An 18,287-nucleotide genomic window follows, 5' to 3' on the forward strand; every position below is an offset into this window, starting at 1 on the left:
CACATGCTAGCCATGGCAAGGCCCCTTAGGGGTAGATGGTGAGCTGGGCAGGGTTGGGGATTTTCTGTGCCTGCCCACTTCACAGGGAAGGGAGTGGGCCAATTAGCTACAGTGGGTTATTTCTGCACCTAGATCCCTAGAATGAAAAACAAATTAACGTCTTTTTCTTGCTGGGTAGAAGACAGCCTCTGGAGAGACACAGGTGCAGAGCAACTAGGTGGCACAGTTTTCTGCTCTGCGTCATAGCTTGGGCAGAGCAGCCCCTACTATGCCCAGGAGAACCTTGTGACCATTCTGGGAGAGGTCTAGTGAGGTACGGCAATAACGTTGTCTCGACCAAAACATCGGGGCACGTGGCAGCCATATGGAAACTGTTTAGTGCTCCTTTGGAGATAAATGAAGGGGGAAAACCCACCAGGATCCATCAGAAAGATGAGTTTCTTATGAGCCCTAAGGCCCCAGCATCCCCAGAAGTTCCAGACCTGCTACTCTGGGCTCAACATGCAGCAGGAAGGGGCTCTGAGGGGGGCAGTGCGTGGGAAGAGCCCACACCACAGAATGGCAGGCTCCCACAGCTGCAGTGACTGCTGGCAGGCCTCAGGGGTGACGGGAGGGGTTGCATCTTTTGAGGTCAGAGATGGCAGGGTTCAGTGTGAGGGATTCTTGCCGCAGCAGGCTGGCAAACACACTCCTGGGGAGGAAGGAGCTGCATTTTCTTCCATGAGCAGAGGAGGCACTGCAGCTTGAGAAGGAAGATGATGTGGTTCTGAGCATTGGGCAAGCCTTTTTTTTCTCCCTTAAACTTAAGAGATTCCTAGGGTGGGATGGATCTGTGACCCCCCCTCCCCCCCAGCGATGGTTGGACCCATGGACTTGCCACGACCTTCTCTGCTGAGGGACAATATGGTCCACTTACGGCTACTACTACCACCACTGGGACTTCCCTGGTGGCGCAGTGGTTAAGAATCCACCTGCCAATGCAGGGGACAGAGGTTTGAGCCCTGGTCTGGGAAGATCCCACATGCCATGGAGCAACTAAGCCCATGCGCCACAACTACTGAGCCTGCGCTCTAGAGCCCACGTGCCGCAGCTACTGAGCCCATGTGCCCCAACTACTGCGCCGTGACAAGAGAAGACACTGCAATAAGAAGCCCATGCACTGCAACGAAGAGTAGCCCTCGCTCACCGCAACTAGGGAAAGCCTGCGTGGAGCAGCGAAGACCCAACACAGCCAAAAATAGAAAAATAACATAAAATAAATAAACTTATACTACCACCACCGCTACTCATGGTTCTTAGCCAGGCACTATGTAAAAGCTGTACAAGGACTTTTCCACTTGACCCTCAAAATAACTCTGTGAGGTAAGTACCACTGCAATTTAGGACTCTGAAGCTTAGTAAGGCCACAAAAATTGTTCAAAATAAAACAGCTTGGGTGGTATAGCCTGGATCCGAACACAGACCATAAGCTTCACCATTAGTTTGTTTTGCATGTGCCTCAAATGTCTCAACAGACAGTAATCTATGCAGCCAAGATATCTTCCTTCAGAAAGTGCCATGTGGCAGGAGTTGCATTTATCCTGTTCATCACTGTGGTCCCAATGCCTAGGCCAGTGCTTGGCCCACAGTCAGTACTAGATATGTATTTGTGGAATGAAAACAGGGATATGGATGTAGCAGGAAACCAGCAGTCTGTCCTGAGACTCTTTCCTAAAGTGAGCTAGGAATCATATTCCTATATCAGGTCAAGGGAAGGAAGCCGTGGACCATCAGGCTATTAATGCTTTTAGTATTTCAGATTCAAAAAAAGCATTGTTTTATGGTCAAAATGAATTATCCTGACATTCTATCATATCTTATCAGACTCTTCTTTATTCAAAATGTTGTTGGTACTATTACTTAATAAACTGGAGCAAGCAATAAATTCCACTGGTCTACAGAGACTGTGGTTGGGTTCCCAGTACCAAAATGATTTTGATTATTGAGTTGGCATGTACCCCTAAACATTCCTAAATCAGTGGTTGGCAGTGGCAAGATTCTGAGAGAAAAAGAAAAAGAACAGTGCACGCGTGCGTGTGCGCGCAGACACACACACACACACACGCACACATCCAGCAGCTTCAAAGCATCTTACACATTAATGGATTCCTTATGGAGTACATGGCTGTAATTGTGAAAGAGGACAAAGAACTAGAAATAACCTTATTTCTTTAAACAAAAAAATTTTTTTAATATTCCTTTGAAAAGTCTATTTTTCTGAAGAGAGTAGGAAAAAAAACCATTCCACATAATGGAACTCTTAAAAATGTGCGTCGGCGACACAATAGGAAACCAGAATAAATGTAGGCAAGGCAACCACATGAAGCCAAACACAGAGTGAGTTCATCTGTGCTATAACAGTGGATGGAGATGGAGAAAACAACCAGGGGGAGGGAGAATGCCAACTCATAGTAAGAAGGCCCGGGGTGGGGGCAGGGGTGCAGTAGGGAGAGGAACATTCTAGAATTCAAAACAACAGACTATTCCAATCATATTCTTAAACTCTGTATAATGAAACCTGTTTATATTATCCTTAAATTAATTGTTCGATGTTCACATTTCAGTGTCCTGGCCAGTGACCCACCAGCAATTTCCTTGTTCATAACATTTTCTTTTCTTGGTCCCTTGAAAAAAATAGCGAATGAATTTCTCATTTTGTAAAGCTGCTCTGAAATGTTTCCTTACGTCATGGGGACTGGGAGGTCATCTTGGGACACTGGATGTAATGGGGGGCACTTGGGCCGGGGACCAGGAGGTTTTCTGACTGTGAGGCAACTTCTGATCCCATTAGCTGATGGTTGACTGACATTTTGGAACAAGATTTTGTGAGAGACTGGGGGAAGGAAAAGAAGGAGCATGGGAAGGAGGCACTTAAAAGACTGAACAGGCAGGAATGAGCTGAGTGCTCCCAGATTCGAGGAGGATTTTATTATTGGACACAGATCTGTGGTGAGCTTTTAGCCAGGATCTCAGAGGCCCGGTCTGAGGGGCCTCATATAGGTTTTCTTATCAGCATTTTGCTGACCTCACCAAGTAAACTGTCTCTGTGAGAAAAGACAAGTTAACTTCTCATTTAAAAATTAAGCAGCGAAAGGAGCAGCAGCTACTCAGGGAAAGATTTTTTGTGGCAATGGGAGAAGTACAAGAGAGCAAACCCAACTCCAAGAAAATACTGAAGCCTCTCCTGTGTCGTGTTTGGCAAGTTCCCAAATAGAGGCAATTTTTGGACTCAGAACCCATTGCCTGAAATCCTGGCTGAGTCCCTAGGAGGAGAAAGGCGCTGTAACACATCCGTGTGGCTGACAGGTCTTGGTGCTCCAGCCGGGTGTCAGGCCTGAGCCTCTGAGGTGGGAGAGCCGAGTTCAGGACATTGGACCACCAGAGACCTCCTGGCCCCACGTAATATCAATCAGCGAGAGCTCTCCCAGAGATCTCCGTCTCAATGCAAAGACCCAGCTCCACCCAACAGCCAGCAAGCTCCAGTGCTGGACGCCCCATGCCAAACAACTAACAAGACAGGAACACAACCCCACCCATTAGCGGAGAGGCTGCCTAAAATCATACTAAGTTCACAGACACCCCCAAACACACCACCGGATGCAGCCCTGCCCACCAGAAAGACAAGATCCAGTCCCACCCACTAGAATATAGGCACCAGTCCCCTCCACCAGGAAGCCTACACAAGCCACTGAACCAACCTCATCCACTGGGGGCAGACACCAAAAACAACGGGAACTACGAACCTGCAGCCTACCACAAACGAAGTAAGTTAAAAAAAATGAGAAGACAGAGAAAAACACAGCAGATGAAGGAGCAAGGTAAAAACCACCAGACCAAACAAGTGAAGAGGAAATAGGCAGCCTACCTGAAAAAGACTTCAGAGTAATGGTAGTAAAGATGATCCAATATCTTGGAAATAGAATGGGGAAAATACAAGAAACATTTAACAAGGACTTAGAAGAACTAAAGAGCAAACAAACAATGATGAACAACACAAAAAATGAAATTAAAAATTCTCTAGAAGGAATCAATAGCAGAATAACTGAGGAAGAAGAATGGATAAGTGACCTGGAAGATAAAATAGTGGAAATAACTACCACAGAGCAGAATAAAGAGAAAAGAATGAAAAGAATTGAGGACAGTCTCAGAGGCTTCTGGGACAACATTAAATGCAGCAACATTCGAATTATAGGGGTCCCAGAGAAGAAGAGAAAAAGAAAGGGTTTGAGGAAACATTTGAAGAGATTATACTTGAAAACTTCCCTAACATGGGAAAGGAAATAGTCAATCAAGTCCAGGAAGCACAGAGAGTCCCATACAGGATAAATCCAAGGAGAAACACACCAAGACATATATTAATCAAACTATCAAAAATCAAATACAAAGAAAAAATATTAAAAGCAGCCAGGGAAAAGCAACAAATAACATACAAGGAAAGCCCTATAAGGTTAACAGCTGATCTTTCAGCAGAAACTTTACAAGCCAAAAGGGAGTGGCAGGACATATTTAAAGTGATGAAAGGGAAAAACCTACAACCAAGATTATTCTGCCCTGCAAGGATCTCATTCAGATTCGATGGAGAAATTAAAACCTTTACAGACAAGCAGAAGTTAAGAGAATTCAGCCCCACCAAACCAGCTTTACAATAAATACTAAAGGAACTTCTCTAGGCAGGAAACACAGGAGGAGGAAAAGACCTACAAAAACAAACCCCAAACAAGAAAATGGTAATAGGAACATACATATTGACAATTACCTTAAATGTAAATGGATTAAATGCTCCAACCAAAAGACACAGACTGGCTAAATGGATACAAAAACAAAACCCATATATGTGTTGTATACAAGAGACCCACTTCAGACCTAGGGACACATACAGACTGAAAGTGAGGGGATGGAAAAAGATATTCCATGCATATGGAAGTCAGAAGAAAGCTGGAGTAGCAATTCTCATATCAGACAAAGTAGACTTTAAAATAAAGACTATAACAAGACACAAAGAAGGACACTACATAATAATCAAGGGATCAATCCAAGAAGATATAACAATTGTAAATATTTATGCACCCAACATACGAGCACCTCAATACATAAGGTGAATGCTAACAGTCATAAAAGGGGAAATCGACAGTAACACAATCATAGTAGGGGACTTTAACACCCCACTTTCACTAATGGACAGATCATTCAAAATGAAAATAAATAAGGAAACACAAGCTTTAAATGATACATTAAGCAAGATGGACTTAATTGATATTTATAGGATATTCCATCCAAAAACAACAGAATACACTTTCTTCTCAAGTGCTCATGGAACATTCTCCAGCATAGATCATATCTTGGGTCACCAACCAAGCCTTGGTAAATTTAAGAAAAATGAAATCATATCAAGTATGTTTTCTGACTACAATGCTATGAGACTAGCATTTCAGGATCAACTAGCATCAATTACAGGAAAAAAAAACTGTAAAAAATACGAACACATGGAGGCTAAACAATAAGCAAGAGATTACTGAAGAAATCAATGAGGAAATCAAAAAATACCTAGAAACAAATGACAATGAAAACACGATGACCGAAAACCTATGGGATGCAGCAAAAGCAGTTTAAGAGGGAAGTTTATAGCAATACAATCCTACCTCAAGAAACAAGAAACATCTCAAATAAACAACCTAACCTTACACCTAAAGCAATTAGAGAAAGAAGAACAAAAAAACCCCAAAGTTAGCAGAAGGAAAGAAATCACAAAGATCAGATCAGAAATAAATGAAAAAGAAATAAAGGAAATAATAGTAAAGATCAATAAAACTAAAAGCTGGTTCTTTGAGAAGATAAACAAAATTGATAAACCATTAGCCAGACTCATCAAAAAAAAAAAGAAGACTCAAATCAACAGAATTAGAAATGATAAAGAAGTAACAAGTGAAAAAAAAAAAAAAGAAGTAACAAGTGACACTGCAGAAATACAAAGGATCATGAGAGATTACTACAATCAACTCTATGCCAATAAAATGGACAACCTGGAAGAAATGGACAAATTCTTAGAAAAGCACAATGTTCTGAGACTGAACCAGGAAGAAATAGAAAATATAAACAGACCAATCACAAGCACTGAAATTGAAACTGTGATTAAAAATCTTCCACCAAAAAAAAGTCCAGCACTAGATGGCTTCACAGGCGAATTCTATCAAACATTTAGAAAACAGCTAACACTTATCCTTCTCAAACTCTTCCAAAATATAGCAGAGGGAGCAACACTCCCAAACTCATTCTGAGGCCACCATCACCCTGATACCAAAACCAGACAAAGATGACACAAAAAAAGAAAACTACAGCCCAATATCACTGATGAACATACATGCAAAAATCCTCAACAAAATACTAGCAAACAGAATCCAGCAGCACATTAAAAGGATCATACACCATGATCAAGTAGGGTTTATCCCAGGAATGCAAAGATTCTTCAATATACGCAAATCAATCAATGTGATACACCATATTAACAAAATTGAAGGATAAAAACCATATGATCATCTCAATAGATGCAGAAAACCCTTTAAACAAAATTCAACACCAATTTATGATAAAAATTCTCCAGAAAGTAGGCATAGAGGGAACCTACCTCAACATAATAAAGGCCATATATGACAAACCCACTGCCAACATCATTCTCAATGGTGAAAAACTGAAACCATTTCCTCTAAGATCAGGCACAAAATAAGTTTGCCCACTCTCACCACTATTATTCAACATAGTTTTGGAAGTTTTAGCCACAGCAACCAGAGAACAAAAAAAAAAAAAAATAAAAGGAATCCAAATCAGAAAAGAAGAAGTAAAACTGTCACTGTCTGCAGATGACATGATACTATCTATACATAGAGAATCCTAAAGACGCTACCAGAAAACTACTAGAGCTAATCAATGAGTTCGGTAAAGTAGCAGGATACAAAATTAATGCACAGAACTCTCCTGCATTCCTATACACTAATGATGAAAAATCTGAAAGAGAAATTAAGGAAACACTCCCACTTACCACTGCAACAAAAAGAATAAAATACCTAGGATTAAGCCTACCTAGGGAGACAAAAGACCTGTATGCAGAAAACTATAAGACACTGATGAAAGAAATTAAAGATGATACCAACAGATGGAGAGATATACCATGTTATTGGATTGGAAGAATCAACAGTGTGAAAATGACTCTACTATCCAAAGCAATCTACAGATGCAATGCAATCCCTATCAAAGTACCAATGGCATTTTTCACAGAACTAGAACAAAAAATTTCACAATTGGTATGGAAGCACAAAAGACCCCGAATAGCCAAAGCAATCTTGAGAAAGAAAAACAGAGCTGGAGGAATCAGGCTCCCTCACTTCAGGCTATACTACAAAGCTACAGTAATCGAGACAGTATGGTACTGGCAAAAAATAGAATTATAGATCAATGGAACACGATAGAAATCCCAGAGATAAACCCACACACATATGGTCACCTTATCTTTGATAAAGGAGGCAGGAATATACAATGGAGAAAAGACAGCCTCTTCAATAAGTGGTGCTGGGAAAACTGGACAGCTACGTGTAAAAGAATGAAATTAGAACAGTCCCTAACACCATACACAAAAATAAACTCAAAATGGATTAAAGACCTAAATGTAAGGCCAGACACTATAAAACTCTTAGAGGGAAACATAGGCAGAACACTCTATGACATAAATCACAGCAAGATCCTTTTTGACCCACCTCCTGGAAAAATGGGAATAAAAACAAAAATAAACAAATGGGAGCTAATGAAACTTAAAAGCTTTTGCACAGCAAAGGAAACCATAAACAAGACGAAAAGACAACCCTCAGAATGGGAGAAAATATTTGTACACGAAGCAACTGACAAAGGATTAATCTCTAAAATATACAAGCAGCTTATGAAGTTCAATATCAAAAAAACAAACAACCCAATCCAAAAATGGGCAGAAGACCTAAATAGACATTTCTCCAAAGAAGACATACAGATTGCCAACAAACACATGAAAGAATGCTCAATATCACTAATCATTAGAGAAATGCAAATCAAAACTACAGTGAGGTATCACCTCATACCAGTCAGAATGGCCATCATCAAAAAACCTACAGACAATAAATGCTGGAGACGGTGTGGAGAAAAGGGAACCCTCTTGCAGTGTTGGTGGGAATGTAAATTGATGCAGCCACTATGGAGAACAGTATGGACGTTCCTTAAAAAACTAAAAATAGAACTACCATATGAGCCAGGAATCCCATTACTGGGCATATATCCTGAGAAAACCATAATTCAAAAAGAGTCATGTACCACAATGTTCATTGCAGCACTATTTACAATAGCCAGGACATGGAAACAACCTAAGTGTCCATCGACAGATGAATGGATAAAGAAGATGTGGCACATATACACAATGGAATATTACTCAGCCATAAAAAGAAACCAAATTGAGTTATTTGTAGTGAGGTGGATGGACATAGAGGCTGTCATACAGAGTGAAGTAAGTCAGAAAGAGAAAAATACTGTATGCTAACACATATATATGGAATCTAAAAAAAAATGGTTCTAATGAACTTAGGCGCAGGACAGGAATAAATACGCAGATGTAGAGAATGGATTAGAAGACGTGGGGAGCAGGAAGGGTAAGCTGGGACAAAACGAGAGAGAGGCATGTACATATATACACTATGAAATGTAAAACAGATAGGTAGTAGGAAGCAGCTGCATAGCTCAGGGAGATCAGCTCGGTGCTTTGTGACCACCTAGCAGCGTGGCATAGGGAGGGTGTGAGGGAGACGCAAGAGGGAGGGGATATGGGGATATATGTATACATATAGCTGATTCACTTTGTTATACAGCAGAAACTAACATAACATTTTAAAGCAATTATACTCCAATAAAGATGTTTAAAAAATTAAGCATTAATGTATACAGGCATAATGGGGCAGCCCTTCCTAGAGGGTTAAAGGTGATATTTTAGAAAAAAAATAAAAGGAAGTACAATTTTACATGCCTGGAAGTTGTTTCTCAGAGATATGACATAAGGTAAAAATAACTAGTATCATGAAAGATTTATCTAGATTTCTTGATGGTAGGTTTGTAATAATTTATTACCGGAAGTACAGGACTTTGGGGGTTGTTTTTAAATTTTCATCAATATTCCTACCAGAAGCAGAATATTGGTTGTATTGAATAGAGTCTGACTGAATGTTTAATTTCTCATTGAAAAAAATAATTATATTTTGAAATATCTCAGGAAGTCCCTCTGTCCAAGATCTGTAGGAGGGTTAAAAAAAAAAAAAAAAAGAATGGGCTTTGCAGTCAGACAGTACACTTTGAAGCCCAGTTGTACTCCTCTTTGGTCACTCCCAGCTGTGGAACCTTGGGTAAATTACTTAACCTCTCTGAACCTCCACTGAACGGTATAAAGGGTAAAAACATGTGCCTAACAAGGTTTCTGTGATGAGCCAGTGCGATCATATATGTAAAAACCTAGTGTGCAGCCTGGCACATAGTAGGTTACCAATAAATATTAGTACCATTTATTTTCTATATCTTCCTTTTCTCTCCTGCCCCACCACCTCCTGCACTCTGATTCTTGAAATCTTTTAACCAGTGACAGAGCCTCTCCTTGCATGTTTAAAAACAGGGAATTCCCTGGCATTCCAGTGGTTCGGACTCATCCCTGGTCAGGGAACTAAGATCCTGCAAGCCATGTGGTGCAGCAAATAAATAAATAAAATAATGTAGTAATTAGAACATAACATAAATAGATAGCATAACATCACTAAGCACTTTACCATACATTTCATCTTGTTTGATTCTTAAACCAATCCTATGAAATAGGTACTATTATTGACTCCATTTCATAGGGGAAGAAATCAAATCTAGGTTTGGGTTAGATACTATTTCAATGATCTACTGCTATATAACAAACTACCCCAAAACTTAGTGGCTTGAAGCAACAACTATTTTATTATATCTCATGATTCTGAGTTGATTGGGCTCAGCTGGGCAGTTCTTCTGCTCCATGTGATGTTGTCTGCCTATGTCCATATGCATTTATCTGGAGGCTCGACTAGGCTAGAACATCCAAATGGTTTGCTCACAGGGCTGGCAATTGGTGCTGGATGTCAGCTGGGAGCAGAGCTGGGACTGCTCACCAGAGTACATCCATGCTCCTCCATTGCCTCTCCTGGGATGGCAGCTGGACTCCAAGAAGGAGCACTGCAAGAGGAAAAAAATTGAACCTTCCAGTTTGCTTAAGGCCTGGCCTCAGAAGTCTCAGAATGTTACTTCTGCTATGATCTGTTGGTCAAAGCAGTTACAGGCCCAGCAAGATTTAAGAGAAGGGGAAACAAGTTTCACCTCCCAATGGAGGAGTGTGGCAGGGAGGGAAGAGGTTGATGACAGCCTTGATTGGAGACTATCTGCCACAAATAGTTTGCCCAAAGTCACAGAGCTAGTGGGTGATAGAGTTAACATTCCACATACTCAACCACTAGGTCATACACATACGATTAAATGCCAAAGTCTGTGGAAAACACAGTAAGTGCAATATAATCTCAGAGGAGATCAGTACAAAATTAAGAACTCTAAAGACCCTAAACTGAAAAAAGTACCCCTTTTTGTGCCCCTCCTCCCCACGTAATGCAGAATAAATGTTATTTCTTGAAATGTCACAAAGGTTGCATATGCTAAAATAAATTCTTTCTAGATTTTCCATTTCAAAATTCTGGATACATTCACTGAATCTGAGGTTTTCTGTGTGTGTGTGTGTGTGTGTGTGTGTGTGTGTGTGTGTGTGTGTGTGTGTGTGTGTGTGTTAAGGTGGGGGGTGAGAACCCTGACTTACAACTGCTCTGTGCACATACTCAGCCTGCCTGTTGGGTAACTCATGCCTTTGTGGGAGAGGTCACAGAGGCCTCAAGTTGGCAGGGGAAGCTCCAGGGAGAAGCAGAATTTGGCCTGGCTCTGAACTCTGATTAGGACTTTTTTTGGCTGCGTAGCATCTTCGTTGCTGCACGCGACCTTTTTCTAGTTGTGGTGAGCAGGGGCTACTCTTCGTTGTGGTGCACGGGCTTCTCATTGCGGTGGCTTCTCTTGTTGTGGAGCACGGGCTCTAGAGCACAGGCTCAGTAGTTGTAGATCACGGGCTCTAGAGCGCACGCTCAGTAGTTGTGGCACATGGGCTTCAGTAGTTGTGGCATGCGGGCTGTAGAGCACAGGCTCAGTAGTTTTGGAGCCCAGGCTTAGTTGCTCCGTGGCATGTGGGATCTTCCCAGACCAGGGATCGAACCCGAGTCCCCTGCACTGGCAGGTGGATTCTTAACCACTGTGCCACCAGGAAAGTCCGGTGATTAGGATCTGAATAAGAGGAACAGAAGGAGAAAGAAGAGGAAGGGAAAATATGAACAAGACATGAAGCTGGGAATGGACAGCGAGTAGTAGCTAGGGAGATGGAGGAAGGGACCAGGCTGAAGTAAAAGGGTCTGGATTTGGAAATGGGAGGGCTGATTAGTAATCTGCTTGATGACTGGAGCTAAATTGGCTCCCCATCTTCAGGAGTATCCCAAAGTAGCACTGAGAACCAGATTACAAAGAATGAAGATCTACATGAAACCCAGGTCCAGCTGTGTAAACTCTGTTTTAGCCTTGGCCTTGCTGAAGGCAGATGCCTGGAGAGCCCTGTTGGGGGCTGGGTAGGAAGGATACTGCTTGAGGATCTTCCTAATGGCTGATCCGGGAATATCTGGGCTTACACCACTCTTACTAGCTTCATTTGGAAAGGGATTGACAAGCATAAAGCAAACCCAGACATCATAACCCTTCTTATAGCACTTTCCAGAGAGTTTATTAACCTAAATCTCTCTTATATTACCTATCTATCAGGACTTCCTGGTAAAGGCAAGGACTTGGGGATTTTGAGTCATTCTGAGCAAACACCATCTTCACATTATTTTCCTGCTAAGGTGGCTTCTATCACTTTCATTTGCAAAACCTTTTCTCCTTCTTCATATTTGAAAGAAACCCAGTATGACCTTTGTAATTTTTTTCATGTAAATTACAAATATTTAGAATCCCTGTCAAAGGAATGAAATAAAAGCAGATGTTTTTCGCTTACGCTGGCCCCAAGTAATAGCACAATAGAAAACAGAGAGTATTTTCGAGTCTCGTTAAAAAATATTTCAAGAAAATAAACATTTGTTGAATGCAAACAAGAAGAGGATATGGCATTTTTTAATATGAATGTAGAATTCAGAGCTAAGGAGTCTAAGGCCCAGAGAGACTCAGTGACTTGTGTAAGGTCACAAAGTGAGTTTACAGCCAAGTCAGGATCTGACCTCAGTCCTCTCAAGTCCAGCCTGGTGTGCTTTCTATACTCTATGCGGTAGATTGGTTGCAAAGATGGCCCAGATACTTCATGCCTCCCTGTATCAACATCTTTGCAATTATAACTTAGCAGGTTGTCTCATCGCCTCTGGAATCTGGGCTGCCCTTGTTACTTGCTTTGGTCAATATCACATGTAGTGCAATGGTAGGATGTGGTGGAAGTGATGGTGTGCCACTTTGGAGCCTTGGTCTCAAGAGTTCTTACGTGTTTCCACTTATTCTATTGGAATCTTATTATCACCATAAGGACAAGCCTAGACTAGCCTGTTAGAGAATGAAAAGTCACAGGGGAAGATCCCAGATACTCCAGCTAAAGTCAGACTAGCCAACAACCAGTCAACCAGGACATATGACAGAACATAGCCTAAGCATCAGAGCTCACAGGTGATCATGAATGAGCCTAGCTGAGACCAGAAAAACTACCCAGCTGACTCATTAGCAATAATACATACTTATTTTTTAAGCAGAATCGAGCAAAACTTTTTTTTTTAAAAGGGCTAGATAGTGAATATTATAAGTTAATGAGGCATATGCTCTGTGGTACCTCCCCTCTGTTTACTGTAGTACAAAAAACAGATAAACACATAAGGCAGATAATATGTAAATGAACAGATACAGCCATGTCTAAATAAAACTACATTTACAAAGACAGGCATCTGGCCCACAGGTTGTAGTTTGCAGACCCCTGATTATAAGCCACTGACTTTGGGATGATTTGTTATACAGCAAGAGCTAGCTGATACACTGATTCTGACTTGATATCCCAAACAAAGAAAAGCACCAAACTAACTGCCAAAGAACTTACTTGCAAAGATAAAAGGGAGGAGCAGAAGGGAAATGTCTCCATTTTCTTGAAGTTCACACTTTAACTACCTGTAAAGTCTGTCACAATTTTTCTCATTTGCAGATTGTGTACTGCTGTCAGATAACTGCTATTTCAGTCCTTACAAATAGGGTTTCATGAGGATAGCCAAACTGCTGGGGGACAAAATGGAACCTATTCTGGTTGCAGACTCAGTTTGTAAGCTTCTGATTCTGGATTCCAAACCCAACTGAAACAGAGTTCAGAGACGCCTGGAGAGATTTCAAAGCCATATTTGTCAGCCTCTGCCTATTTCTCCTCATTCTCACCGTCTCTACAGCATTTGGTGCTTCTGACCACACCCTCCTTGAAATCATCTCCTCCTTTGGCTCCCATCATGCCTCTAGCTCATTTATTTCATCTCTGGTCTATCAGCAGGAACTCCCTATTCAGAGTTGTTCTTTTTACATTTCGGTCCTGAGCCACTTTTTCTTTCTGTTTGTTCTACACTACTGGGTCTGAGCTGGGGATAGGTATCAGAATTCCCCATGGAACCTATTTAAAACTTGGAAGCATAATGGCCATAATTTGAAAAAGTTCCTCAGGTGACTTGGGTGGACATTCCTGTAGCAGTTAGTATTTTTCAAAGATAATCCCCAATATTTCCCATCCGACATGCCCTTCCACAGTGTGACTGTGCTGTTTTCCCCATCAAGAGGTAGAATCTATTTCTCAACCTCTTGAATGTGGTTAGGTCCCGTAAAATGTAATAGAAGTGACACTGCCAGTTCTGGGCATGGCCCTTTACTGACCTGGTAGCCTTAACTCCTGCCTCTTGTAAGAAATGTGATTAGATATCCTGAGACCACCATGACAGGAGAAACCCAAGCCATATGGAGCAGCTCAAAGTATAAGACCCCATGTGTAGAACACTGAGGCACTCTGTGTAAATAAGGAACCATCTTGAAAGTGGATCCTCTAGGCCCAGCCACTACAGCTAAAACCATGTGGAACAAAACTATCTAGCCTAGTCCTTCCCAGATTCCTGACCTACAAAATCATCAGCAAAATAAATGATTGTGTTAAACCATTAAGTTTGGGGGTAGTTGTTACTCAATAAGAGGTAAATCAGCCAAATCCCCCTCTTCCCATGCATACACACAACCCTGTTAAGAACTATTGCCCTAGGACTTCCCTGGTGGTGTAGTGGTTAAGAATTCGCCTGTCAATGCAGGGGACATGGGTTCGAGCCCTGGTCCAGGAAGGTCCCACATGCCGCGGAGCAACTAAGCCCGTGGGCCACAACTACTGAGCCCGTGCTCTAGAGGCCATGAGCCACAACTACTCAGCCTGTGAGCCACAACTACTAAAGCCTGTGTGCCTAGAGCCCGTACTCTGTAACAAGAGAAGCCACCACAATGAGAAGCCCGTGCACCGCAATGAAGAGTAGCCCCTGCTCGCTGCAACTAGAGAAATCCTGTGCACAGCAACGAAGACGCAACGCAGCCAAAAATAAATAAATAAATAATTTGTATTAAAAAGAAAATCACTTCTATAATACCTGCTGTATGCCAGGCAATGAATAAAGACCATAAACACAAAGGCGTGTTATCAGGTCTGTCTTGAGTGGCTTAAAGTTATGGTAGACAGACATATAACAAGATGTATGCTACAAAAGACTTTCACCTCTATCCTTACTTTATTCTTCTCCATTTTAGAGTTGGTTGAAAAAAAAAGAAAAAAATAGATAAAAAGGGAATTCCCTGGCGGGACTTGGCATTCTCACTGTTGGGGCCCCCGGTTCGATTCCTGGCCCAGGGATTAAGATCCCACAAGCCATGCAGCAGAGCCAAAAAAAAAAAGAAAAAAGAAAAAGAAGAAAGAGTTGGTTGACAGTTCTATTTCAGTACAAAATTCTTAGGGGCCAAGGTCATGTCTTATTTATCATAGCCCACAATTAGCACTTGGCTTTGCTCCATATATTCTCGGATAATGGTTATTAGATTTTATCAGATGTACTAGTTATAAAAAGAGCAACCATTTATTGGCCCTTTACATGGAACACTGCTAACATCATGATGTTGGATGGGAAGTACACATGTAGAGCTGTGGCAAAGACTGCTGTGAGTTCACTTTACCCCAGTTCCTTTTCTTACTGGGCACTCAGCTAGACTGCTTTTCCTAGCCTTCCCTGCAGTTAGGTGTGACCATATGACTGAATTCTGGCCAATAAAATGTGGGCAGGAAGTGATATGTATTTAAGCCTGGTCTACAAAAACTTTCTGCTTAATATTCCACTCTTCCAATCTCTCTCTTTTCCTCCTGCAGTTTAATGGAGAAGACTGAAGATCTAGAAGAGGTGGCACTACAAAAAGGAAAGAACCTGGATCCCTGAGATACTATTTGGGGCATCACTGGCTAAACAAGAATACTTGCATTACACTATTGCATGAGTCAGCAATAAACTTTTATTATGTAAAGCTTCTGGAAGTTGAAGACTGCTTATTACAGTTGTCAGTTTGAACTTGCCTAATTCAAGTGCTAAGTTTAATGCAACCTTCCTAGATTGATCATGACTACCTACTTTTCAAAAGAGTATCCAGTAGATTCCAAAATTGTATTTATTATTCTCGTTTAAGTATGAGCTCTCTCATCTCCATGATCAGAAATAATGGCTTGTTCGATCTTTTATTTTTGCAGTCTTCGAAATATATATGAGTGGTAACAAAACCAAAGAGCTAATCAACCTCTCCCAAAATATACTTTAATAAGCCCAGCAAAAACTCTTTGGTGTAGAATACGAAAAGTTCAGGGATCCCTGGGCCTGGTTAGGGCCAGGCTAACCAGGCGGCTGTCTACAGAGGCTGCATAGGATGGGGTGATTGATGTTCAGGCCTGTGAATGCTGGGAAAGAAACAGAGAGGACTAAGCTTTGACTTCCTTGATGCCTTAGAGCCAGTTTGGCACTTGTCACAACTCAGTGATTTGTATTCATGTGACAACCTTACCACTTCCTGTTTTGATCCAAAAAAGGAATTCTAGGAGAGAAATGAGGCCAAAAACTGAAGAAGGCCCAGTGTGTCCTTTTTATCTTCCATTTACTCAACATACATTTACTGTGCACCTATTATGTTCACAACTGTGTGTGTGTGTTTGGAAGGGTGGAATTCAAATAAACATAATAAACAGATCTGCTTCCAGGGAGATGTTTAGACTGATGGGATTTGACAAGGCAAGCAGCTGTTTGAAAGACAGTGTAGAGTAGAAAGTTCATTGACTCTGATGAGAGAGACTCAGGTTCAAAATCTGGCATATAATTGGCACAAACAAGAAAAACTGGATAAGTATGGAGGAGGAAAATTACATTGGGCTGGAATGGACAAAATAAGTCATCAATTTTTCTTAATCAAGGCTTCCTTTTAGAACATTTCTCAGTTCTAATCTAATATGGATGCCAAATCTAAATGTCTAATTCACAACCAGCCATCACCAAGAAAGGTACAAATGGAGAGAGGAATTCATTGTTCCAGAAGAGAAGTTCCTGTACTGGATGAAAAATTCACAGCAGGCATTGCTGACTCATATATACACATTTGTGTGTGTGTGTATGTGTGTGTATAATAGGCATGCTACATACGTGAGAGATAAGTCATAAAAATTTTTCACATATCCAGGAACAAAGAGTTATGATATAATTTCTGAAATTACAGAGATCCAGAATTAGAAGAGGATCTTTCAATCCAAACCATTTATCTTACAATTGAGGAGACAGACTCAAATAGGTGAAATGACTTGGTGAAGGCCACACAACTATGAAATCATCAAGCCAGGACTTGACCTGGATTTCTGGCCCAGTGCCCTTACCACTAACTCCTTTCTAGTCAAGGCATAAGGAGCTATTCCATAACGCCACTGGGTAGAGCTTCCTGGAGGTCTTAGTTCCAGGGAGTGAAGACTTCCCACTGAAAATTTCCCAGTATTATGGACAGAGGTCTGGCTTGAACTAAACTGTATTAAGGGAGTCCACAAGATAGTTAAGCATACTTAAAACAGCCCTCATTTATTGAACACTTGCTATGTGTCAGGCACTGTGCCGAATGCTTTATATATATATATATTTATATATGTTTATTTATTTCATTTATTCATTCACTTAAATTTTTATTTGTATGCCAGGAATCTATGCTATGTGCTAGGATCCAATAGTGAAAAGACATACATGGTTCTTGACCTTATGGAACCTCTAGACTTCCGCATAACAGAAATTCCATAAGGTCTGCTTGTTTATTGCATCCATTTACAGGTGATGAAATGGGCCCAGAGAATAACAATGATGGCTACCATATATTGTCCACCTACCCCACACCAAACACTTTTCCAAGCACGCTCTGAGTTAATCTGTACAACAGTTCTACGAGATAAGAAACAGGGGCATAGGAAGCTGAACGTCTGGTTCAAGGTCACGTAGGTAATAAGCAGTAGAACACGGACTGGAACCAAGGTTGTCTGGTGCCAGTGTCCATGATTTTAACCACTACATTACACTGACCAGTTGGATTCCTGCTATGCATGCTAAAAGATGGTATTATCTGATGTCAAAGCTCTGCTAGTGAGACCTAGGATCCAAGAAGCATCAATTACTTTGTCTACCGGCAAATTTTGTTTTCAGCAGTTGTATGTAGATAATAATATTTGCTTGAGTGCTTACCATATGTCAGAGTACTGCACCTGTACATATGATATCCAGGTAAAACACAAGCATAATACTGGCCTTTAGTAGATCCTCAATATAGTAGGCAAATGGTAAGCAGTAGGAATAAATATGTAAGGCTAGAGAAAATCTAGAAATTATTAAGAAGTAGAGGGTACTGGCTGCAATTGTGCTGGATCTGCATTTGGACAAAAATATGTTTGTATTTTTTCAAGACTGTGCTTGCTTTATTTAGATATAGAGATAACAAATATCTACATAAATCTTCACTCACCTGTTAGAGGGAGATTTCCGCAGAAATAATTTCTTCAGCCATAAAATTTA

The 18,287-nt window shown here is 41.1% G+C and overlaps 1 protein-coding gene across 1 annotated transcript in view; it reads left to right on the plus strand.

Annotated features, from left to right (window-relative positions):
- Positions 1-15,732, plus strand: part of DRAM1 (DNA damage regulated autophagy modulator 1) — a 90,600-nt gene extending 74,868 nt beyond the window's left edge. The window contains exon 7 of the mRNA XM_067697727.1: positions 15,581-15,732. Within this exon, the coding sequence (XP_067553828.1) occupies positions 15,581-15,598 (18 nt within the window). The 3' untranslated portion in view covers positions 15,599-15,732. The remainder of the gene's footprint in view (positions 1-15,580) is intronic.
- Positions 15,733-18,287: the final 2,555 nt, after the last annotated feature.

Source organism: Pseudorca crassidens, chromosome 11 (genome assembly GCF_039906515.1).
Source record: "Pseudorca crassidens isolate mPseCra1 chromosome 11, mPseCra1.hap1, whole genome shotgun sequence".
NCBI lineage: Eukaryota > Metazoa > Chordata > Mammalia > Artiodactyla > Delphinidae > Pseudorca > Pseudorca crassidens.